This window comes from Triturus cristatus, chromosome 4_1 (assembly GCF_964204655.1).
Source record: "Triturus cristatus chromosome 4_1, aTriCri1.1, whole genome shotgun sequence".
Classification (NCBI taxonomy): Eukaryota; Metazoa; Chordata; class Amphibia; order Caudata; family Salamandridae; genus Triturus; species Triturus cristatus.
Genome location: NC_140585.1, coordinates 1,105,518,843 through 1,105,545,030, shown reverse-complemented (window position 1 = coordinate 1,105,545,030; position 26,188 = coordinate 1,105,518,843). Strand labels below are relative to the sequence as shown.

The 26,188-nt window shown below is 43.4% G+C and overlaps 1 protein-coding gene across 1 annotated transcript in view; it reads right to left on the bottom strand.

The window, feature by feature from the left end:
• LRRK2 (leucine rich repeat kinase 2) overlaps positions 1-26,188 on the bottom strand; it is a 1,602,077-nt gene that overhangs the window by 237,400 nt on the left and 1,338,489 nt on the right. The window contains exons 43-44 of the mRNA XM_085654107.1: positions 6,146-6,246; positions 846-1,040 (exon numbers count right to left, since the gene is read on the bottom strand). Coding sequence (XP_085510233.1) covers positions 846-1,040; positions 6,146-6,246 — 296 coding nt within the window. The remainder of the gene's footprint in view (positions 1-845; positions 1,041-6,145; positions 6,247-26,188) is intronic.

Below are 26,188 nucleotides of genomic sequence, written 5' to 3'. Positions count from 1 at the left end.
TTACAGAACTTAATGTTTTGTGTAATTTCCAACTAGGCATATTTAAACAGGCAGCTTGTACAAAAATCAGTCCAACGAGTAGCACATGTTGGAGAGTAATATCCTGCCTCCTAAAAATGTATTCGAGAAATGCATATAAATTACTCCCCTGGAGATGTCAGAAGAGTTCTGGGAAAACATTTAAGTGGAAGAGACAGCTGTTTTAAACTTCTCTCGAAACTAATATCCCCAAGAATACTTTAACGAGGATATACTAAACTTGCATCTGATTAGGATTCCCTCTCCAGTCATTTATTTGACAATATGACTAGTGGACTGTCTTGTGATGCACGGAGTATGTGGATCCTTTTAAGATGTCTTATTTATGCACGTTGGAAACTTACTAAACGGTGAGGAGAAATGGTAACCCTGTGAAAAAACGGATTAATTATATCTAGCATAAAATGGATAAAAGAAAAAAACACACCAAAAGGTGCTGGATGGTGTAACTGAAGGGTTGACTGCAATTAGCAAATAAAACTAGCACAGGCTGGCATTCAGAGATTCACCAAATGCTAAATATGTGCAATAATCAAAGCATGTTTGCACTGACGAACGCTGTGGTAAATTAATATTTACACTAAACAAATAATACTTTAAGATTCTTTTTAAAGTTGGTCTACCTGACAACGTAGGTGATGTTTATTCATTCTGCAACAGTTTTCAAATTATTTTACTCTTGACATCTTCCCTACACCAAATTGAATATTATGGTCTATATGAGTATGCATACACTTTTCAAGTCTGGAGTAGGTTTTCAGGTGTCAATAATAGTAGGGATTATAAAATGTTAAAATCATACATACCTCACATGTATGTCCACCTTTGTTGAGATCGAGGCGTGACAGCTGCCCTTTGTCTGTCCTTCCATTATCAATCCACACTATTGGTTTATTGCAGCTCACGTTGTCTGCCACCATACACTCTGCTGTAAATGTACTAGGCACTTGCACAAATCTCATCAAACAGATGAGCTCTGGTGAGTTTAAAAGTTCATACACCTATAATAAAATAACAAAGCAATCAGAAAGCTTTCTAGTACCTAAAGATTCAAAAACACAGACCAACATTTCCTTCAAGTACAAATGGTAACTATGAGCCTGATTTAGACTTTGGCTCATAGGGTGCCCTCTCTGCCAAACCCTCGGACCACCCGCCTGATCTACACACAGTGTGTCAGTGATGGAGTCTACTCCAGTTCTGTTACTAACATACTCCTTTTGTGGACCAACATAGTTTGGCCCAATTTGAGTTTTGGCTATTCGATTTAGAGTTGGTGGTCGAATGGCCAGTTTTCGCTCTCCCTCATCGCGGCGAAAAAACTGGTGGTAAGAGACAGCAAAAACATTTAGACGACCCCCACACTATGTAAACTCCCATGGTAGGAGGGTCATTAGTTTTTGATTTTTGAAAACAAAATCCCACTTTGGTATTTTGTTCTTGAGTAATCTATAACAGGTTACTAGTTTGACGGACAGCCATCATGTTTGACAGAGCTGTCCGTCAAACTCTTAACTCATTGACATGAACAGCCATGATGGAGCTTTCTGCCAATGATGTGAGATGTTCGCATGGTCGGTAGACATTTCTAACTGTGGAGGGCAGGTACTTCATAAGGATGACAGAGTATTTTACTCTGTTGCCATGATGGAGTAAAGATAGTCCTTTGCACTCTAAATCAGGCCATATTTTAAAGCACAATTATAACTTTAATATATACAGACTGCATAGATTGCTGAGTTCGCATAAAAATAAGACATCCTATCTGCTTCAAATTTCAAAGCACTACTGTTTCGGAAAAAAGTTCACCCATTTAGCAAATAACCTTAGTTCCCAATCTTTGTACTCAGATAAATTGAATCCTTCATAACAAGAGTGCAGCTGATGGTTAAAGATCAAATATGTGGGTGTAAATGAGTACGTAGTTGGTTCTCTAATGAGCCACACGCTTCAGAAATATGACAACCAATATAATATAATGAGAAGTTATATAATGCAAATTACTCACTGGAGAAAGAAGGTCTCGCACACAAGCTGACAAATCTGTGCTTTATTCCTGGGATTAGTGCCAGAATATCTTTTACGGGAATTGTTAAGAAAAGCCTGAACTACAGAAAAGTCTGATACCTTAATGGGTTACTAGGCTTAGCAAAGAATGAGCATACATATTTTCAGGCACAAGCCTGGTTGCCTACTCATAACACTAGGCAATGGAAGCGACAGGTCAATTTATTAGCTATGCCAACAAGGAAGAGAATAATGTTAGGAACGATTTTACCTGAGTAACAAGAGCTCTTACATGAAGAGGTTATTAATCGGAAGGCTCGTTACTGTCGTGTAAAAATGTCTGATCCCATTGACACTGTATTCTAGCAAACTGTTCACTTCCTTAAAGATTTTTATAAAAGTGCCATATAACTACAAGTTGAGTTTTTAAAAATTCTGAACCAACATCAGTCAGTTCAAAAATGTTTCTATGAATGAGTGATCAATCACAGCTTCAGTCAGATAGTAATGGTCTGCAAATGGGTGCACAGAATGCTCGCTGTGGCATTGCGCAACCCTAGAATTGTGTCCTCTACCTTAAATAGTAGTAGCCTTTACAAACAACTTTAGTAGACTGAGCAACCAGGTCTTACTGTACTGGCCCATTCCTAATGATAGGTATAACAACAGGAGACAATGAAAGAAGCAGACTGAGTAGATGTTTATATGTTCGGGGGATTACAATTTATTACCATTTCCCTGCATAAAAAGGTTCCCATCCCATTAACAATTCATGTCAGCTTTCTGGCAGAAGGTAACATCAACTGAAGGGGTTCAGCTCTCTTTCTGCAAGTAACAGGCAATGTAGGCTTTTCTCAGTATATAAAAAGAATATGGAGAAAGAAACCAGAGACACCTATCGATTAATTTAGAGTCTCTATAATACTAGCACTTAACTTTCTTATTGGTTCTCTTCTCTAAACTCTGTGTGCCCTCTTTTCCAGATTGATGCCTCGGGAGGGTCTTTACCATCCTCCTCACCGCATCTCCCAAATATGGAATAGGCATTTATTGGTTCTAGCATAAGAATTCTGCACCTTTCATGCAGTATGCCACTCTCTCCCTACTACAACAGCATCATCCTTTATTGTCCACCTTAATCCAGAGGAATTGTGACTTAGAGGCAGGCCTGCACTGCTGATAGGTGTTTGCACCCACTACGCACCCTTCACCTGACCATCCATCCCATACCCTGCCCTCACAGGTTCAATCTATGACTCCAAGGCAGTAAAATAAGTTGTAGCACGCACAAAAAAAGGGGATCAGGAGGTGAAATTAAAAACAGAGTCCACACCCTCTATGGGAAACCCCTAGTGGTTTTAAAATTGCCCTCATCCACTAAATAGTGGCATGCTTCATCACTGGGCATGCTACAACACTCCAGCGCAGACCAAAGCTTGGAGTGGAGAAACATGTATTTTCGTAGTAAATACCCCAACCTTCCAAGGAATCCACTATGCAGAATAAAATTAAAACTACCTAAAGGGGTATCCTCGCTATTTTATTCTGGGCCCCCCATGGCAGGGTTAAAAAATTTAACTTGGGGTGTATTGTCTTGTCACCCTCTCTGTTTTTAACATGTTTCAGAGTGTCTACCGCCACTGAAATGACAATAATTACCCAGGTGCACCCCAAGTTACATTTTTCAACCCTGCCAAGGAAAAAAGCGACAGAAATCACAAGGATAAAACTCTCCAAATGAAGGGGCAATGGTCACACCCCAGCAAGAAGGGACCGGATGTTTTTGTAATAAAGAAAAACAAGAAACGATGAAAGGTAACACTGAGGTTCACTGTTCATGTTAGTTTGGGAAATGCCATATTCAGTCCCATAGAGATGGTATCATCTTGGAATGGGGACAAAAAAAGAAGAATCCCCACAGCTCACGATATTGCAGTTCATTCTCTAAACACGCGATCTGCTGTGCTGCTGCTCTACAGCATGATGCCACTACATGAAACTAACAGGAGGGTAGCAGCAGTGACTCTGTCCCAGTCTAACTGCTTTGCCTGAGTACAACAGCAGAGGATTCCCACCAGAGGATAGACTGTATACACAATCTCAGTGTGATTGACAATGCTGGTCAACCAGGTTGCATGTCCCAACTGCCCTGCACTGTCAATCACAATGATTGTGTGGTCGTGAGCCAAGCTGGCGAGCCCAGCCCTGCCTTGGAATAGTGACTTAATAAAACAGAACTTTTCTGGGCAGGCAGCGGATGCAGTTGAAGAGATCCAAGGGAATAAATTAGGCTGGGGCAGCCATCATCTTGCCCACCACAGAGGATTTGTCAATGAACACAGCTTAGCGCTGACAGAGTGAACATACTCTAGGATAGCACCCCAGAGACTGGTGCGCCTGCCTACATCGTCCCCACCCTTGCCAGAGTGATGATGTAGTGTGCAAGTTCTTTAATAACTTGCACACTACAGCATCACTATGGCAAAATACACTCACGGTTTGACTGAGAACAGATTCAAAGCATATGTAGCTGCTGCTAGGAGGTTTTGCTTATGTAGCTCAGACTAGAATTTAGAGTGGCCGAGAGTCTTAAAAAATGTGGGGCGATAATACAAGGTAGCTCTGGAGTCCTGCCTCACACACGAAGCCTGCTGCTGGGCAGTTCCTATGACTACACTGCTTGCATCAGATAACTGACTGACTAACCCTGCCAATTCTTGCTGCTCATCCAAAGACAAGCAGCAATTGTGCACAGGGGCTGAAGCAGCTATCTCCAATCATGGCATACGTGCTCTTGCTGCTGGTTTGATGTCAGGATTGGTGGAGAGTTGAAAGCAGAGGGGTTGTGTGACTGGAGTGAATGCTAGCCATTGCTAGGTGCAGGTCCCACAGTTTTTCAAGAGAACTTGTAACACTACTGGGGCCATGTTGGTTTGAGACTGCATTTGACAAAACTGGATTTATGGTGCTCCTTTATGCTTCTGCGCCAAGTTCCATGAATGATGCTCCATGTGTAGGAGCAACACCACTGTATCCAGTCTCATTGTCTGCACGAGACACATCAGCACCAGCAGCGGCTGGAGACAGAATCCTTTGCCTCCTGGTTCTTCCTACGCTGACTCACCCAGCAAAGGAGCAAAATGCCATTGATTGTGATGCTCGGCACTTCCTAAAGTAAACGTCTGCTCAGCAAGCTGATCTAACAAGTAAATGACACTCCAAAAATGTGATCCAAATATCTTCTCTATGCATATCGTATCTTATTTTGTTTCTTCATTTTCAGAGTGCTAGAACATTGCAGAAGCTGTCTTTAAGGCAACCAAAAAAGAACAAAAAAATCAGTTTGTTGAAGAGGAGACGTTCCACACTTCATAAGTTTCATTGGATTGCACTCTGTCAGCCATTACCCTTCTTACTCATTGTGCAACTGGTAATACCTCAGAACTTCAAAACGCTCATAGAAAAAGTTTTATCACTCAATTAAAATAAAGAGCAGTCAACATTTAAATGGAATCACATATGACAATTAAGAAAAATGCAATAGGGGAGGTCAGGAAAATAGAAAAGAACAGAGACAATATAGAGGAAGAAAGGAGAAAAAGCCGGGCCACGGGAAGGTTATGACAGCAAAAAAAAGTAAAGAAAAAGCATTACAAACCCAAATGAGACGGGGTAAGGAAAAAAAGAAGGAAAGTGAAAGAATAAAGAGGGTGTATGGAGTGTACTCACATCACCAAAATAAAAATAGCAAAGTGAAAAATAAAAAGAAAGAAGGGAAGGGAACTAGAGAGAGGAAACAAAGTGTGCAAAAAAAGAAGTAAAGTCAAACAATTTGAAAAAAATCGAAGTACTAATGAAGTACGTTCATGCAATTTGCTCCATAACCACTCACATACCCAGCTAAGCAGTTATTGTACTTTGCAACGAGGATATGATATTTTCAACACTAGGTGAAATAAAGCAATGTTTATTGTCACAGTAAGGAATTCAAACTTTTTAATTGCTCAGTCATTGAAAACTTAAATTCAAATGATTGAATTTGTCATGAATTACCTATATACAAATTAACCAACCACAAATACACATATTTTGCTGATACCTTTGAGGAGGTGGGCCTATCCTCAGGATTTTCTTTCATACAGTAGTTTATCAAATTTTCAACTTCAGGCCAAGGCGCGCAGTTATACTCCTTCACAGGATCTGTAACAGTAGAAAGTACGCAGCAGCTGTTAAAAATGTTTAGTTTAGGAGATGATTAACCCAATGTAATTAAAGGTTTTATTGTTCACCAAAGGAAATATTTGCCTGTGTCATGTTATTACAAAAGGGTGAGCAATGCAGTGCGGTATCCGCACCATGTACTAACAAAAGTTCCAAATTGGTTCGATGCAAAAACCAGAGTTACCTCACCTGTTTTGGCACATGCACATGACCAACATCGAGGTCTGGTCTGCAATTGCTCACAGAACTTTAAAGATAACAAACATTACTCGTGACGGATCAAAAACAGAAAGTAGATGTGGGAACAGTAATTAGACTGGCACAGGCCGTATAAGAACCAACTTCAGGACCAGAAACCCCAGACAAAAGTCATAACAGTCACAAACACAACATTGCATAAGACTTTGACTTGCACTCACATAAGTTTCTGGAAAAGCACAAGACCTTTTTGGGGTGAAAAGCAACTCAACGAGATTTCGGAGACAATCATACCAGTCAGACCTGCGAAGAGTCACACTCCTCACGGGTTAAAGTTATGCATTTCCCTACTTGTACCCGCATTACCACAGAGCACAGAAACATTACCTCACACAACGCAGAGTTCCTCTTGAAGTCTATGATGATGGTATTGACTTTCCAGTCAGGATATTACTAAAATGCACCCAATTTCAGCGCAGATTCCAGAGCCACCCTGCCTTTGACCCTGTGTCTAGTGAGATCAATATGTTCCACTTTTGCTGCCCATTTTGGTGGCTTGACTTCCCCTGTCAGGCCAGATATTATCCCACGTCCACACATAGAGGGTGACCAGGGCTGGCTTTAGGGCAGTGCGACCTGTGCGGCCACAGTGGGGACTGACCTGTGGAGGGGGAGGTGAACTCAATGGTGGCGCTGTGTTTAGCCATACCTAATGACTGGAGAGATGAGGGGAACTTTTGCTCGGTGCTAGTGAAAGAATCCGAGGAGGTGGTCATGATGTGTGGGGGAGCCAAACATGATAGTCGAACCGGGCACCACCAGTGCTAAAGCCATCCGTGAGGGTGACACCTGTTCCAGTTTAATTTCCAATTCCACTGGTTTGGTCATAAGGTACGCCAGGCCCATTCCATCACTTTTTCGTGGAGACTGCCAACACACATGACACCCACGTGCTTCCTTGGAATTTCTGCCTGGATTGTACACGGAGCTTGACCAGACCACTAACCTGCAACTTGTCTTCCTCGCAGGAACAGTTCTCCTGTCCAGCTTGCCCGCAGTCCGCTACCCTCTGCTGTCTATCTGCTGCCCTCAGTTTGTTGCACCTCTGCTTGTTTCTTGCTCTGTTTTGCCATTCAGCTAGTTTTTCTGCCCTCTGTTTTGTCTTTTCTGCTCGTTTTCCTGCCCTTTATTTGGCCTTTCAGCTCGTTTTTCAGTCCTCTGTTGTGCCCTCTTCTGCTCTGTTTTGCCTTTCTGCTCGTTTTTCTGCCCTCTGTTTTGCCTTTGGTGCTCCTTTTTCTGGCCTCTTGTCTTTTGCTGCTCGTTTTTTTGCCCTTTGTTTTTCCTTTTTCTTCTTGTTTCTTCCCTCTTTACGCCATTTCCTCAAGACCTGGCTTATCAACGGAGACTTCACGTCATTCTACAAAGGCTACATTTCAGTCTCAATGAATCAGTCCCTAAGGGTTGCTTCCTCAACGTCCCAAGACACCAGTCCTGTTAATGACCCTGTCAAGTCTTAACTAAAGGATCAAAACATCAACATCCCTCAGCATATGGACTGCTTATGTCACTGAGCTACCAAGGCTGGAGGAAATATGTACCATCATTCATAATCATGTGATACACTGTTAGACCTGACATGCTTGAGGTAGTGTTTCACTAAACTGTTTGGTTTTTTCTCATGGGTTTTGCTGATGGACTTTTATTGGTCTTAAGGCTCTGGGTCCTTTCCCACTGTAAATGTTTTTGATCATGTATCAAGCCTGCCATTGCAGGCCTGTGCATGCACAATTGCACTTATGTTCAGGTTGGCCTTTCTAAACCACTGGCCAATCCTAAGAGGACCTTTCACTACAACTAGGGCATCCCTGGGGTAAGTCTTAAGGGATGAAGCAAGTGGTAGGTGAAAGGCAGGGCAGGGACACATGTCTGTTTCCTGCCCAGCTAGAGAAAAATACCCATGTGTGTTTTCACTACCTATGAGATTTGCTATTCCCATAGGTTAACATGGGGGAATGGTGGAAATTACTTGAAGCTGCAATAGTGGGTTGCAGTAGAGCAGTCTCTTAATGTTTCCTATCATTTGATTCACAATGACAAACCCTCTCCTGTGGTAAAGGTGGATTTGTCATTACCAGCTTAGAAATGCCACTTCTAGAAAGTGGCATTTCTCTGCTCTAAAACACTTTGTGTGCATTCCCCAGCGACAGCTATAAAAATTAGGCATGCAGACAGAATGACAGACCTCTGCCATTTGAGGGTCTGGCTTGATAGACTGGAGGGAGTGTTTTTGACACTTGGCATCTGGGAAGCCAGATCATGGCCTTACTAAATATTAAGAACTGCATTCCACGGCCCCTTGGCAGACAGGACTGAAATTCAGGGGAGACATCTGTGGTTCAAAGGGAAATGTTGTGAACCATCCCCAACTACAAAGGCACATAACAAGCGTCGTGCCTCATGTCCACGGAGGTACGGAATTTGCAACTCTTAATTGTGTATGACTAGAATTGTCTAGTGTGACCTGTATCAGCACGCACCAGGCGTTGTGCCTCATGTCCACGGAGGTACGGAATTTGCAACTCTTCGTTGTGTGTGACCGGAATTGTCTGGTGCAATCCTTTCAAGGTGCATCAGGCGTTGTGGTGTACTGATGCCATACTTCAGCATGGGAGAAATAGACTTGTGAGGACGTGGGGCCAGAGATCCTAGAACTGCATGGTGCACACTGCTAGAAGGCTCAGTTGTGCACAGGCAGGATAACTGCCATTGGAAGGAACCATGCACTCTTCCTGAATAGTGGCTGGCCTGGGCCAACTACCTGCTGCCGTGTGGCACCCTGAAGTGTGCTCTACAAGGGCTTACTGGCTTGCCTCCTGTTCTCTTGTGGAGGTCTCAGGGACATCAAAGACCTCCTGGGAGGGATCCACACAGTCTACTTGTGACACCTGGAGAGCGGTGCCATCTTAAGTGCCCACATCATCGGCTGGATCTGATAGCACAGTGTGAGCGTGGAGCTAAGGTTATGCCTGGAGACTGGATTGACTTCTGGGGAGCCCCAAAAGTACTGCCCGCATCTAAGGAGTGAGGACCCTGCATTGTGGGGACCTCAACACGCCTAAGCATCTTGTTGGTTGTGAGCTGATTGACTAGTTGTGGTCCCGCTTCATCGATCTTGTCACATCTCTCTTGTGCGACACATGGATTGCATGCTCATTGCGTGTCATGTCAGATGCACAGGTTGCGACCCTCGAAGGGGAGGCTGTACCTGTAGAAGTGCCTCATTCTACCTTGTGCGGCATTGCTGAACGCACCAGGCGTTGTGCCTCGTTTCCAGGGAGGTCGGATTTTGCAACTCTTCATTGTGTATGAACCGAATAGTATGGGGCAACCTGTATCAACGCACACCAAGCGGTGTGCCTCATTTCCTGGGAGGTACAGAATTTTCAACTCTTCATTGTGTGTGACCGGAACTATCTGGTGCAACTCGTATCAATACACCTCATTTCCAGGAAGGTGCGGAGCAGCTTTTTCCTGTTCCGTTGGGACCGGATTGCCTAGGTGTTAATTTGATCGAAGTGTGCCTGACGGAGTACCTCCTTCTTCCGAAAGGCACCCCTGTTTTATCCCCAATTCATCGATTGTTCCTTTTGTACATGGACCAACTGCCCTTTCCTCACTCGGCTCGACGACTTTATGTTCCAAGCTAGTATTTCTCGATCTGGCCTGAGTGGTGAGAGTAATTCACTGAGCTGACAAACGCTACCAAGAGCGATCGAAAGTGAGTCAAGAAACTGCATGACACCCCCTTTGCTCCACAGAACTGGGCTGGTGCCAGAAGGCACATTGTGGAATACTTTGATTGAATCACAATTGCCCTCAGCCTGCTTCCGCTCCACATACCGTGGGTGAACTTCTCCAGTGGTGACCAACCGCCAATTTGTCGACTGCTGCCTAATTAGCCCTGCTACCTACCAACATGTTTCCCTGGGACCCTGACTAAGTGTGATATTGGCCGCGATCGACTAAGTATCAGAGGGAGGGTATTTTTTATCTCCAACCCGTAGGTGTGGGGTAGTCGAGGTTAGCTGAATGGTGGTATAGGGCTTAGACCACGGGCACTGCATGTGCATTATCAACTGACCTGCCGGATATCAGTTGCACCGCATTATGGTGTTGAGTGCATGTGTGTTTGAATGTGCTCCATACGGACCTGCCTGATATCCATGGCACTGCATATTGATGCAGAGTGTGTGTGTGGGAGTGACTGCATGAGGTCTGCCGGATATTGATTACACCTCACGGCCATGTTTCTTTCCACGTTAATTCTTTGACAAATGAATACTACATTTGACATTGGTTTTTACCCAAGTGGCCTTGGCCCACTGTGTTGCTTAAAAGTGTTGCAATTATCTATGTGCATATAATTCTGAAATTGCTGTGACTTGGGGTGCACCCTATAACTGTGTGGTATTGACTTATAATAATTGCCAGGATGAGCCTAGGTCTGACAATGTTTTGCAGCGCATAAGTGTGCTGGTGGGTAAAGTAGAATCTTTCCCAAGTGTACATATGACTGATGTCATTTTTAATACAGTAGGGCCTAGTGCTGCTAGTGATAAGTTCCAAGTGTGATATATGCCCAGAAACACATGATGTTCATGTTGTGTTAATTAATGTGTGTGTTGAATGCAAGCGTTATTTACATACAACATGTGTGAAGTCTCATTTGCGACGATCAGTGCATTTATTGTGTGAGAGTGCTGTGCTAATGCTTTACACATTGCCTCTGTGATAAGCCTGATTGCTTAGTACCAGGCTACCCAAGAGTGAGTGCAGGTTATACAGTGAATGTAATCACCCACCGTTGCCTGCAGTGGTAGGTTCAGCCTGGCTAGAGCACAGCCTCAGCCAACCAGAAAGGGGCGGTTCCAACATACACCATAAGCATTACTCAGTTTGGCACTTTTTCGCACTTATCTCACAGCATCCATTTTCAGCATTATTTGTCAGAATTATTTTTTGATATATGTATATACATATTGCTCAGATAGATCTATGAGCAGAAAATCTCAGCACAGACTGATAAACTGTTTTTCTGATTGGCTGTTTTGTTCCAGCTGATTTTTTATACATTTTACATATGAGATTTCCATGACTGTAGAGAACCACACACTCTAGCGCAAACACCACTAGTTCCAAGGAAACCACATTCTCTCATTGATTGTATTATAACCACACTGAGCTGGGGAGTGTTTTTATTCACAACTGTGGTGACTCAGACTGCAGTTTAATTAACAGCTCTTATGGACCCATTGCAGCAAAAGCACTGGGGCAGCCAGCCGGATCCTGGGACCATATTTAAGGCAAGTCACTCATTGAGTTAATAAATGAAGAATGACATTAGGGGAAAGCAGGGATCTCAAGTATAAAGGATGCTGGAGACAACTCTGATGAGTTATGATCTTACTGTGGAGCACAGCTGCCTTTCTTCTGAGGAGCATCTACTATGCACCCTGCCAGAGAGTACTGTGCGACAGCCTTATGCAAGGCAAGGATATAGGCCTGGCACACATATGTCTTATATAAATGCAATCCTTTTGTCAAACTGGACTGTTCTTGCAGTGATAGCCAATTCTAAGCTGCGCCAAAGACATTTGGGGCACAACACAGCACTGCTACTTGCAGTGTATTGATCAAATAAAAAAAATGTCAATATGTCAGGGTCTTTTAGCAATGGGATCCTGCTAGAAACAATTTGCAAAAGGCATACATTGAGAATGTAATTACGATGGCTAGAACCTGCAGTGAGATACATTCACCAAGATGATTTCTTACATACACTGAGTACTTTTCATTTATTCCATGAAAACTTAATTTTAAATATGGTTAGCATCAACAACCAACTCACAGAGGGCATGGAATATGTGTCAGTGGATCTATAGATGGGGTGAGGGTATGTGTCACTGGTGCCGGGTGAGACTGGGAGGATAGTGGGTGTATGTGAATGCTATACATGTGGTTAGAAAGTAGATGAGGAGATTTTGCATTCCGAAAAATATGTCATGGGTTTTTGAAGACAGTAGATGAAAAGTAGCTAGTGTGAAATGGATATCTGTGTGCAGGGGCTACAGTACAAAACATGGTGCTTAGATGTCATAACGTTATGAGAGACAAGGGAACCCGAAGGTAATACACTAGGGACCTTGGGCGTTAACTTATTACAAAAAACAGTGGACCCTAGTAGTTGGGGGATTAAGATAAGGATAGACACAAACTAAATAGTATTTATGTCCTTTGTCCAGCCGAACAGGAATTTATTTGGCGATGCACAAAATCAGAAAGTAATGTCAAGGGGGCACAGTCCGTGACCTACAGTGAACAAGACAAAACAACAAATATAGGCAACAGCGAGCAAATCGGTCTGTATACTTATAATCAGTGAACAGACTTGATTATAATTTGAGTGACCATTGTACATAGCATTCACAAGCATATTCAGTACATATGATCCTATTGTGTCGACGTTTCGATGCCGAAAAACAAAATAAATAGCATAATCTTCAGGACAAATATATAAATCATGTTTGTCTTGGAATTATAAACAATTTGCCTTTCATGCAAGGCTGGTCCATAAAGCGGGGAAGGTAGTTCAGGTAGAGAAAGATTAAGACCATCAATGGTGCGTCGATATCAGGATATCCCGCGTATTTATCAAGGAAACCGTCCAGATCACGGCTCAAGTGGTGCCGGTTGCAGAATCGCAGGACGCGGCATCTCTGGCGGGGATCGCTGTTAGACTGTACGGGGATCGCCAGAGATGCCGCGTCCTGCGATTCTGCAACCGGCACCACTTGAGCCGTGATCTGGACGGTTTCCTTGATAAATACGCGGGATATCCTGATATCGACGCACCATTGATGGTCTTAATCTTTCTCTACCTGAACTACCTTCCCCGCTTTATGGACCAGCCTTGACCACATGCTCCTTGCGTGCTTTATAGCCGGTAATCTTAGTACAGTCTAACAGTGATCCCCGCCAGAGATGCCGCATCCTGCGATTCTGCAACCGGCACCACTTGAGCCGTGATCTGGCCCTAGTGCTGTCCAGACTGAACTATGGGAACGCAACCCTCACAGGAGCAGCAAAATCCCACCTGGCACCCCTCAGAACAACTCTGAATGCAGCAGCCAGAATGGTCACAGGAGTAAAGAAATTTTAACACATCTCGCCTGCGCTCAGAGAACTAAAATGGCTCCCAATAGAAACGCGTGCAAACTTCAGAACTGCCTGTCTCACGCACAAAGCCCTACACACCGGAAAACCCGCCTACCTGGCAGCGAAACTCAGAAAAGCAGGCCAGATAAGGAGCCTCAGAAGTAGCAACACTCTACTCCTCATCCCTCCGAGAACTCACAAACAAAAGAACGCATCTCGTTCCTTCTCGGGAAATGCACCAAAGATCTGGAACTCCATCCCAGTCTATATCAGGACCACCCCTCCTCTGTAAATTTCAAAAAACAACTCAAAGACCTCTTCCTCAACCGATCCCTTCCGATTGGATGGCCGCTCATCAAGCACAAACTCCTACACTCTGCAGCACTCAGCCACCTGAGCATCAAGACTTCTACCTCACCCACCATCCGATCGGTACCTAGACCTTCCCTTCAGAAATAGGTCCTCACTCAAATCAAGTTAGCTATGACTCTCATACAATGCGTTTTCTTGACAAGAATGTGATATTATATTCTCAAACTGTCGATTCGCCATGACTCAATTGTATTATATTGTTTTTCTTTGACTAATCTCACCATTATTTTTGTTGTAAAGCGCTCCGATACCCTCGGGTCTGGCTAGCGCTATATAAAACTTCTAAATAAATAAAAAAAATATGCATAAAAACTATAACTGCAAATAGATGGCTGTTTTAATTTACTATAGCTAACTCCATAGCAGTAACCTAGCCAGATATGTATAGTGGTGTTGTGCGAGTGTATCCCAAAGAAGTAAGTAGCAGGGGTAATACGAGAAGGACCACTAATCCACAGAGTAACGTGTAAAGGAGAGATGATGCTCAATGAGTAAAATGATGCCACATGCTCAAGAATCAAAGTTGGTGACATGAGAAGTAGCCATGTCGTTTTTTACATGCAGGGATATAATCTAGTGCTGTTCAAATGCACCTCATGAGTGGGAAAAGGAGTGGAGGACCAATCAAGGATAGCAATCTGAGCAGAAAGTACAGAACCTTTAAAGGTACAGATTTAACCTACTTCTGCTAGGCCGAAGGATGCCAACATTCTGAGGAGGTAACACTCCTGCTCCCGAAAGAATACAAAGACAGACAAGCATTAGCCAGGTAAGTCTTATTCAGGTCATGGGTCTAAGCCTAGCCAGACTGGCACCCTGCACATGTAAGGGTGAGAGAACTGGTCCATCCCATGGTACTAATCTGTCCTCACCCACTCAGGTGAGACCAATAATTTTTCATAGATCCCAATTTACCTTGCTGTTTCTAGTTTACCTGAGGAGGCATCATCCTGACCTTTTAGACTATTTTCCCAGACAACGTCCACTGCATATCTCTGTTAAAAAGAAACATTGTGATAAAAGGCAACTTATCTCTCTTCCATTGTCTCAGCAGCTTAGACAGTAGCTTGACAGATTTAGTAGGTTTCGTTGGTCCAATCTCTACCCAGCTGCTCTCTGAGACTCTGGATAAACTGCTTGTACACGTCTATCCCCAAATTAACTTTCTTTCTGACCTCATTTGCCTTCCCTTATCCCACTTTCCCACTCGCTCCCTATTTACTCTGCTCTACCCTCTATCTAGCAAAAGGCCCTTGAACCAAACAATAAGAATCAACAGGTTCATCCAGGCACTCTAGCCTGGTGCAAGGGATCTTGTTGGAACATTTTAGGTAAATCTATCTCTTATAACTTCAAGTTGATGGCCGGTTTTGTTAAATTCTGGGCACTTAGCCTGACCCTTCTGACCCTTAGAACTGTAGAGCTATCAATCCCAGCCTCATTTACAAGCAGTTTACAGCAGAAGCTTCTTCCTAGTACTGCCAAACAGTACCTTTCCACTCCTTCAGCTTTCACTAGGGGTGGGCTATCTTGCTGGCAGATTTAATAGTTGGTGTTGTCTGCAAGACTATGTAACTCAGGTCGATCCACTACTCTCTCAATACTTGTTTGGCATTCCAGCCAATCATCAAGATAAGGATAAACACATAAGGTTTTGCACCTGAAGTACTGCATTTTATTTTTATCCTTTAGAAACCTAGCGACACTACCAACAATAATTTTAGTTCTCAGGTCATTGCTGTCTTCAGGGCAGGGTGTCATCACACCCTGCACCGAATTTAGGCTCTATTCCTTCCCTCTTTCCCCCCACTCTAACAATCTCACTACTAGAGAAAACTAGGTTCCAGTGGCAGATGCACGAGTGGCAACTAGATTTTCTCATGGAAAGCCAAGTGACAGGACCTACATAAGCAGACAGAAGAAGAGATTATGGATCAAAATATTCAAGATGCAGGGATTATAGCATTGTCAATGATGTTGCAAGCTAGCTTCTAGGATAGTGATGTTCTTGGGCAGGACTTATCAAATATTACCTTTTTTAACCCCTTAATGAAAGTCAGAAATTGCTGATATTGTGAAGGACAATGTATAACCTTTTGTTTTTCCATGAGTCGTATTGAAGGCCAAATTAACTCTAATGGAGGAAGGGTTCAATTATTATTATAGTGGTAGTGCCTCTTTTACACCTATCCTGGGGTCTTTCTCACATGTCCAGACACCAAATACTACATCTCTTCCTTTTGAAAAAGAAAGTAAGATCTACTTACAGATGCATTTGCCTTTGCTCAGGCTGTTTATATGATCCCATTGTACGAATGGGGGAAACAAAACACAAGCTTAGTTATAGCAGGCTATAGTGGAGGAACCTAACACGCATTGCAAAGGAAAGATTCAGCCTCCGCTGTTGCCTTTCTGATAAGAGAAGAAGACTCCTGTCTCACCAATATCAGGGCCTTTCCATGGCAATGAGAACACAGGTCTGCAGGAGGTTGACAATAAATCACATATTAAAACAATGATTCATTTTTAAAAAACAGTTGCTCAAAGGGCAGATGAGGCTGATGACCTTACCCAGAGCTACTATTCATCAGTAGATGGCTCTTGCCACGAGAAGGATAATGAAAGCAGATCAAATGGTAAACTTGAGCCGGTAAGAAAAGCAGGGAATAACAGCAAAGTTTCTGTATGTCTGTGAAAAGTGAAGTGGTTATTTTAAGATGTGGACGAGAGAAGTGAGTGTTTCTAAAGCTTAGGAACTAATACAGAGAAGATTTATTCACTCTTCAATGGCCTACTGAATGGCAGGTCTTGAAACAAAATCTGTTGAAACAGTTCAGGGTCATAGAAGGAGCGTTTACCCCTAAGGAATGGAGGTGTCTTACCATACGCGACCCAGCAGACAACTCATATGACCTTCAATGTAATACATGCTAAATACCGTCAGTCAATTAAATTATTGTAAAAGAGAAATGGCAGACAGGTAACAAAGAGTAACCATGTGTGCTGCTAAATTCTGAATGACCTGAAAATGCCTCCGGAGACCCAGGATTAAATAGCTTCTGTAGTCCAAACCCAAGCCAAAGTATACCAGTACTGTAATGCTTACTAGAAGGAGTCAAACACTGAGGCATCTCATGGCTGTCTCAACTGAATACAACATCCACTAGGGACCACCCAAATGTAGAGAGCAAGACCCTTATACCATAGAAAGAGAATGGGTAAAATCTTTTTCAATATCAGGCACTGGGTATTCAGAGTGCCTGCCTTGATTTTCCTGCTGGTAGCTACAGAAATCTACCTAAAATCAAAGAGGACAATGCTTGACAAATGAAGAAAGGCATCTTTGATTCTGCGTTGGATTTCCCCCACATCTTATGCCGCACTGATCACTTCATTTCGAGACTTATGCATGAAGGTAAAGACGTTCCTTAAACTCTTGTTATTTATTTATTATAATGAAGTTGGTGAACCACTCTATAAAGTAGTTAGAGTACTTCATGTCAGCCAGGCGGGACCGTGCAAATCTCAGGGTAGTGGTTGTCATGTCTTCTTCCCAAAGGCGTAGTGAGGAACTGCCTTGTAACTTTGCTTTGACCTCTTCATTGAGTTCATTAAGCCCAAGTTTTAAAGTTCTATAATATTTTCAGAATCTATTGAACATCTTCCTTCTTTTCGCTATGGTCTCAAATTTCGTGACAAGTGCTTTACTGCTTTGTCTTACTGAGGAGTGAAACGCTTTGGTTTCGCTTTAAAAGTCTAACTAAATTAAACTAAAGACTCTCAATCACACATTACATCTTAATTAAAAAAAAATTAAAGACTCCTTCCCTACCAACAATAATAGGAGCCACATTTTCCAAACACTTTAAAATGAAATAACTCTGACATTAAACAAGGAAGGAGCGAATGAAAAAAATCATCCCACAAAATCTACGATGAGGTAAATCATATCATCGGAGGTTATGTGTAGCACACACTGTATGAATAGACAACTGCAGCTGCCCCGCAGTCACATAGAACAGATATTGAAAAGAGTAATCGCTAAAGTCTCCCGAAATTTCTGGTCACAACGCTCAAAATCACTACTTGCGTAGTTTAAAATGTGTGTTTAAAAGGCCAACATTTGATGGAAAATGGTTGCTCTCGAGCACTGGCTGGTTCGCTCATTCTTGCTTCAAAATTACTATCAACAATCTTTGGCAAAGGCAATAGGTCTTGCATCATCCACCAGTCATTTGGCAATTCTTGTTTTGTTTTGCCATGGCTTTTGCAAAGCGTTATTGTTTGGGAAGCTGCCAGGTGTTTGCCAATCTATAAAAAAAAAGAACTTTAACCAAAACAAAAATATTTTTTAGTTTAAAAAAAGCACACAATATCATAGTACTCCCTGGCACTGAAAGTTGTTACTTTGTGTGTGGAGGTGCTCCTTAAGAAAGAGCAGCATGCCTTAACTCACAGTGAAGTCAGCCAGTGTCTAAAGTGGGTGATGACCTGCCCCTTGATGCATGCTTGAATGGGGTGGAGAAAAAAAAGAAAGAAAGAAAGGGGAGTAAGAGGGAGCAAGGGAAGAAAAGAGAAGGAAAGAAATAACAAAATAAAAGAAAGCAAGAATGAAGGAAGGAATGAAACAAGGAATGAAAGCAAGAAAGAAGAAAAGGCGCATAAGGGGCGTGGTTAAGTTCAGGCGGGCTGTAGGCAGTCACCGGGAAGAGGCACCAGCTGTGTGGAAAGCTGAGGCTGCTGGTCCTCGCAGTCCCGCGATATGAGCCCAGGTAAGAGAGTCCGGTAAAACACACAGAGAACTGCTACGAGTGGCGCCCGCGAAGCGGGGGCCGCGAGCAGTTATGAAGGCAGGCAGGCGGGCTGTAGGCAGTCACCGGGAAGAGGCACCAGCTGTGTGGAAAGCTGAGGCTGCTGGTCCTCGCAGTCCCGCGATATAAGCCCAGGTAAGAGAGTCCGGTAAAACACACAGAGAACTGCTACGAGTGGCTTACGCGAAGCGGGGGCCGCGAGCAGTTATGAAGGCAAGCAGGCGGGCTGTAGGCAGTCACCGGGAAGAGGCACCAGCTGTGTGGAAAGCTGAGGCTGATGGTCCTCGCACTCCCGCGATATGAGCCCAGGTAAGAGAGTCCGGTAAAACACACAGAGAACTGCTACGAGTGGCATAGGTGTTATATAGATACCCAAATATTTAAACGCGTCCTCCGCGATCTGCAGTGGCCAATCTACTGGGAGCTGAGGCAGTGGACCACATAAGACAAACATGATCGATTTGGACCAGTTTATGGTGTATCCAGAAGCCCTTCCAAAGAGTCCACATATATTCAAGAGTACCAGTATGGAGCACCTGGGTGAGGTCATATACAATAATACATCATCCGCATAGAGGGAGATCATCCTTCCGCCCATCTGATTCCTCAGATCATCGGCTCCCACCTGATCCACACTGCCAGTGGCTCCAGCACAAGGGCAAAAAGCAGTGGTGACACAGGGCAGCTTTGGCGAGTGCCCCATGTCAATGGAAAGTTCCCGGAAATATGATCATTGGCCGTAACATGTGCTACCGGTTTAGTGTACAATAGACGTATCCATGCACAAAATTTAGGGCCAAAGCCCAAATGCATAAGTACAGCGAATAGGAAGGTCCACTCAACCATATCGAACACCATTCGTGCGTCCAGAGAAAGTATGACAGCTGGCTCCTGAATGTATGGGATACGGGCCATCACCCCATGCAGGCGTCTTAGATTTGGAGCTGTGCTTCTACCCGGCATGAAACCGGATTGGTCCGGATGTATTAGAGTCGCCAAGTGGGGCGTCAGTCTGATCGCAAGGAGTTTCGAAAGAATTTTGGCCTCTACGTTGATTAAAGATATTGGGCGATAGGAAGCACACTCCTCAGGGGGCTTTCCAGGTTTCGGGATCGCTATTATGGTGGCTATTCGTTGATCTAGCGGAAGTTCACCCACCTGTAGACTGTCATTATACATATGTAACAGGTGTGGGGCAACGGTCCCAGCTGCCGTTTTATAAAGTTCTAATAGTATACCAATTGGCCCCACCGCCTTCCCAGATTGCAGTGAGCTGATCGCCACTAACAGCTCTTCAACCGTGAGATCGGCCTCCAGCGTCAGGGCCGCCTCCGGTGTGAGTTTGGGCATGGCAATATCCTTTATATATGACAGTGCTTCATCCATAGTCATCGCGGAGGACGACTCATATACCTGCTGAAAGTGTTGCACTAGGGTGCGCGCTGTCGTCCCTGGATCAGTCGTCTCCTGCCCTTCCCTCGTTCGAAGTCACGCTATCCATTTTTTCCCCTGCTCCCTTTTATCAAGCCACGCCAGGGGTTTACCGGCTTTGTCACCTATGTCATAAACCCTATGCTGTGTGGCCAACAGTCTTAGCTTAATTGTTTCCCTTAGATATTCCCTGTGCTGTTGTTGCATCAGACGCAATTGCTGGGATGCAGCCGGTGTTGGGTTATTGGTGTGTTGAGCCTCGGCGTTATGTAGTTCTAGCTCTATAGCATGCAGTTCCTGTTGTTTTTCCCGTTTATGCCCGGTGATAGAAGAAATGGCTTGCCCTCAGACCATGGCCAATTTTAATCGGAGAGGTCCCAAAGGATAACGTGTGAAATATACCTTTTAAAATGCAGCGAATAATCTGCTTAAAAACAAAAATAACTATGAATAGGACGATAAGCACACTGGCAGTCACCAGGTCCCAAAGTTCACAATCAAAAAATCAATGCCACAGCATCCCAAAAACACAGTTCAGTGTCAAGCAGTTAGGTTAAAAACAAGCAAGCAAAACCAACCTTGGCTGCGGGCTCGTCGTGAATGGTACTTCAAATCACCAAGTCACCAAGTCACTCGATTAGGTCACTATCCACCATGAGGCACAGGTCACTGTTCCCATGAGGCACCGGGTCAAGACTGATTTACTTATGGTTGTGTCTGACCTGGGGTGGCGAAGTGAGCAAAAGAACTATGATGAATTCAACCCAGATCTATGACTGAGGGTAAGTGTCTGAACAGTTTCAGCACTCCGCCCATCATCTTCTTTTGTTTGCTTTGTTTGCCCTAAGTTAGCAGGGTATGCCTGGGCATAGGTCCCTTGCTCACTTTGCAACTGGATTCAAGCAAACCTGGCTGATGAGGGGTGGTACTCGAAACCGGTCCCAGGATGCCTGTTTCCGGTCCAGGGAAGACATGGCTTGGCAGTTCGGGCTGGACTGTTCCCATGAGGCACAAGGTCAAGACTGATTTGCATATGGCTGCGTCTGACCTGGGGTGGCGAAGTGAGCTAAAGAACAATGGTAGAGTCAACCCAGAGCTGTGACTGGGGGTGAGTGTCTGAACAGTTTCAGCGCTCCGTCCATAATCTCCCTGTGTTTGCTTTGTTCGCCCTAAGCTCGCAGGGTATGCTCAGACGTGGCTCACTTTGCCATTGGATTCAAGTTAGGCTGGCTGATGAGGGGTGTTACCCCGAAACCAGTCCCAGGATACTTGTTTCCGGTCCAGGGAAGACATGGCTTGGCAGTTCGGACTGGACTGCTTCCATGAGGCACAGGGACCAGACTGATTTGCATATGGCTGTGTCTGACCTGGGGTGGCAAAGTAAGCTAAAGAACGATGATGGATTCAACCCAGATCTGTGACTGGGGGTGAGTGTCTGAACAGTTTCACACTCTGTCCATCATCTCCTTGTGTTTGCTAAAGTATTTATGCAGCACACAAACAGTAGTAACATGAAAACACAACACAACAAAAACCCACACCAGTTTAGAAAAATAGAGCAATCTATAATCAATTATTTGACACCAAAATGACAAAAGCCAAATTAGTAGAATCAGAGATTTTAGACACAAAAATCACCAATTGTGTTATTTTCAATGTGCCGGACTGGGATAAAGTCACAAGTTCAGGCTGAGCGCAATGGAGCGCCGACCAGAAGCAGAGACCAAGTTAGGCCCACTGAACAAAGTATCTTAAATCCTGGTTGCAGAGTGTTGTGCGATCCTGCACCATGCAGTAGTGGTTCCTATGAGCTGTGGGTTGCGATGCGAGGTCCTGTTTCAAGGATGCGTCACACAAAGGAGGTTCCGAGGAGCTGTGGGGCAGCGATGCGAGGTGCTGTGTCGACGATGCATTGTGCAGTGGCAGCTCTGTGAAGCTGTGAGGTCCTGTGTCAGGAATGTGTCGCACATCAGGCGTCCAATGGGAGGCTGCGAGGCAATACGTCACACAACATCAGTTCAGCTTGGACCACAGCTGAGCTGACAGAGCACCTTCAGGTCCACTTCCAAGGGTCCAGTTTGACAAGTGTGGTCTTGGCATAATACATAAAGTTATCCAGGCAATCGATATTTTGTCCTGAGGAGGCTTTTAATGACTATGGGCGGAAAAACGTTGACCTTTCAGTAGGAGTCCAACAAGATATATTGATATTTAATCAGTACAGTCATAAGGAGAAACTAAGGGGGTAGGTGCCCCATGACTTATTGGCTTGGAGACTATCTCTGGGAGGATTGGAAGCTGAACTAATTATGCAATCACATTTACTAAGGAAGCAAGGTAGAACAAATGGATAATGAGTTCACCCCGTTATTTGCGGGCACTTGGAATACATTGAAAGTCTAAATCTTGTTTTTGTTTTGTATAAGTAAAATGTTATGTTTCAATTAATTAAAACTGTTGCACAGAGTCATTACATGATAACATAAAAACTGTAAAATCAATCATTAAAATAGGTTATTAGATTTTGCCAGGATTGGATTAAAATCCCTAATCTTTTCCTTCACTTAATAGCCAGTGAAGGTAACCAGAAAATGTAGGCAACCTTGCCAGTTCCACTGGCATTTCTAGGTTAAAAAGAAGTTACTGTGCCTCAATACAAGTGCGTCTGCCATATTTTTAAAAAAGCGGCTTTATTAAAGTTCGGCATACAGTTAACAAATTCGGACAAATGTAGATAAAACAGTCCAGGGACTCCTCATAGTCAACAAGCGCCGATGTTTGCCAGTCATCTCCAGCGGATATTTATATCCTATATTGGTAGAACCATAAGTCTGGAGAGTAAAATCTGCTTTAGAATCGGTTTGTTCATTACACTGTTTAAGTAAGGCTGACATAGTTTGTCCCTATAAGAGCTTAAAATGACATGGATGTTGCTAGCAGAGAGTTCAATAGAATGGAGGTCTTCCTGCCTAGATAGGAGCCTTGGTTTTTCAGTACAGTTTTTCATGTCAGTGGTTGGTATATAAAAATCTCCTGCTTCGTGATGTCCAGGGTCAGTTTGGAGCAGGCTGCTGCCAAGTAGTCCGACTAAGAGTTTTTGCTGTTTATAAAGATAGCTTTCGGAATTTCGTTCATGGTGTTAGACGATACACACAAATTCCCCTGTAGTACCGAATTATAGATTCCCATTTTTTGAAGGTTTATTTAGGCCAAAATCAAGGTGTACCAGAGCGTTACAAGCGTATGCTGGAATTTGAAAGATACATTTCTAGGCGCGACAATGCACCAACTCCATAATGTCCTCCAGGGCTCCAGGAAAGACGTTTTGTCCATAGGAGAAAGAAGGCAGTAGTTTAGCTCCGACTACCTTCCAGATAGCCCCAGTAGTTGGACTGTGCAGGATGGCGTGAAGTTTACACATGGCATACGTCACTTCCTTGGCCTTTTCTTCTACAGAAGAGATGTGTGCATTAGGCTTGCTTTGCTCATGAATTATACCCCCAGGTAGTTGCATTTGGAGGTAGTAGTTATTTTTAAATTGCCCAGTCTCCAGTGGTGTTTAGGTTCATTGGCATAGCGGCCGAAAATAAGAAACTTTGTTTTTTACAGCTTTTGTTTTGGGAAATTTTACTCGTTTTTTTCTTTATCCGTGCTCTACAGATCTCTAAAATGTTTTGGAATGTATATGGACATATAGATAGGTTTATGCAATTTATGAAAAAGTGATTCATGGTTGATTAAGTCATATTACCGGTGAAAATTAATATTTTTACTGTGGCATGAATGTCTTTTTACATGAATTCATCCCTATGGAACATCACTCTTATTTTGAGAAGACACAGGCTGAAATGGAAGATCTGTGACATGTATGACAAGGTTACTTAAGTGCATGGCACAATAAGTGCTGCAGGCCCACTAGTAGCATTTATTTTACAGGACCTGGGTACAAGTAGCACACTTTTACTAGGGACTCACAGGAAAATCAAATTTGCCAATTGGGTGTTATCCAATTTTACCATGTTTAAAGGAGAGAGCACAAGCACTTTAGCACTGGTAAGCCATGGTAAAGTGTGAATAGTCCTAAAAACAAAGTGTGCTGATTCCTAAGACTAACAAAAATGAATTCAGCAAAAACAGGGGAAGTAAGGCAAGATGTTTGGGGGAAGACCACCCTAAGGCTCACAAGACTAACAGTTACAGATAAAAGCATTGACCTAAAAGGCTGTTGTTTCCTACTCATTTTCGATATTTGTTTTAATTCAACAGTCAGTTTCTTTGAGAAACCTTGGGATGCGAACACATATGATCCCTTGCTGAATTCAGAATGGTGTCTACCTCTCAGAATCTCTACCTCTAAGAAATCTATAGCTTTCCTGTATGGGTTCCACACCGGTTTTCACCACAAACCGGTAATAGGTTTAAAGCAGAAAACATAGGAAAATGGGTTACCTCTTTGAAAAATGCCAACGTTGTGGGAACAGATTTTGGAGGCTTAAGAGCAAACTACCCCAGACAGCCAAAAAAGGGCTCTGCTCATTGGGGGGAGATGGTTGGAGTCCCAGTATTAAGGGGTTAGAGTGACTTGTATTTTTAATCATTTTGTTTTCAAAAATCAACATATCAGTTTCTCAAAATACATGTTTTCCTATCAAATGTGACTTTTTCCATTTTGGGCGAGCACACTCAAAGAAACTCTTGTCTTTTTCTGAACAAAAAAAAATCAGTTTTCATGCATGGTCTCCAAATGTCAGATTGTGAATACCCTAATACAAATGCATCACATTAACTGATTTTGATCCATCTACCCAGGTATTACCATTACATGCCAGGGATGCCCACTATAAGATGCCTACACTGTGCCAAGAATGCCAATCATTATGTCAGGGCAACAATTATGCTATGGTTGCCCACGATAGTACTAACAACCACAACATTAAGTCAGCCATAGACATTATTTTTTGAAGGGGGTCTACAATAATGTGATAGATGGCCACAGTTAGGTCACACCTAGTCACAATACCGCAAAGATAGCTGGCATTATGCTACAATTAGTCCAAGAATGCCCGCCATTTGTCAAGATTTACATTTTTTGTGCCAGTACCAACATTATGTCACCAATAGTCATAACTGTACCAGATGTGCACCCCTTATATTGCGGGCACTATATACATTTTGTGTTCCCTGACACAAGGAATGGCTTCCAAGGAGAGGTCATATTTTTCAGGAAGGGACACCACACCAGCCACACACAGAACACATACATAATGCCACACTTATGCACAGAGAGACATTTAAACACATATGCATATCTACATGCCCACACCACTCCAATCATTTGAAACAAACAAGGCCTGTCTCTCAATTCAGCATTGGCTCTGCTTGGATACAGGGCTGCATACAAATGTCACATACTTCCACTAGGTCTTCAGCAATGCCACACTCTAGCAACACTACTCTGGCTATTACTAGCATTACTTTTATGGCCCAGTTTTCACAGGTACTATGTGATCAATAGAGGGGGGCTTGCAAAGCGACAACTCTTCATGTGACTTGCTAAACTGAGAGTGGAGACAGGTGGTCATGTTACAGGTACTATAGGCTCTCACAGGGTGTGTTTGTGTTTAAACATGTGGCACTGTCACTGGTATGGCTGTCAGCCACTCAAAGGATACAGAGATGTGTAGCGCTGCAATCTTCAAAATAGGCAGACCCTCTGAAATACGTAATGTGCTGGTCTGCACTTCAGGGAACAATCAGTAGATCCCAGTTACCCATTGGAGACCTCTGATTTGAATTTAATTTGGTTTATGCCTATTTGATGCTGTGACTTTAATTCTCCCCCAAAAAATTATTAAACACCATAGTCCCCCTTTGCATTACTTTGTAACTAGCAT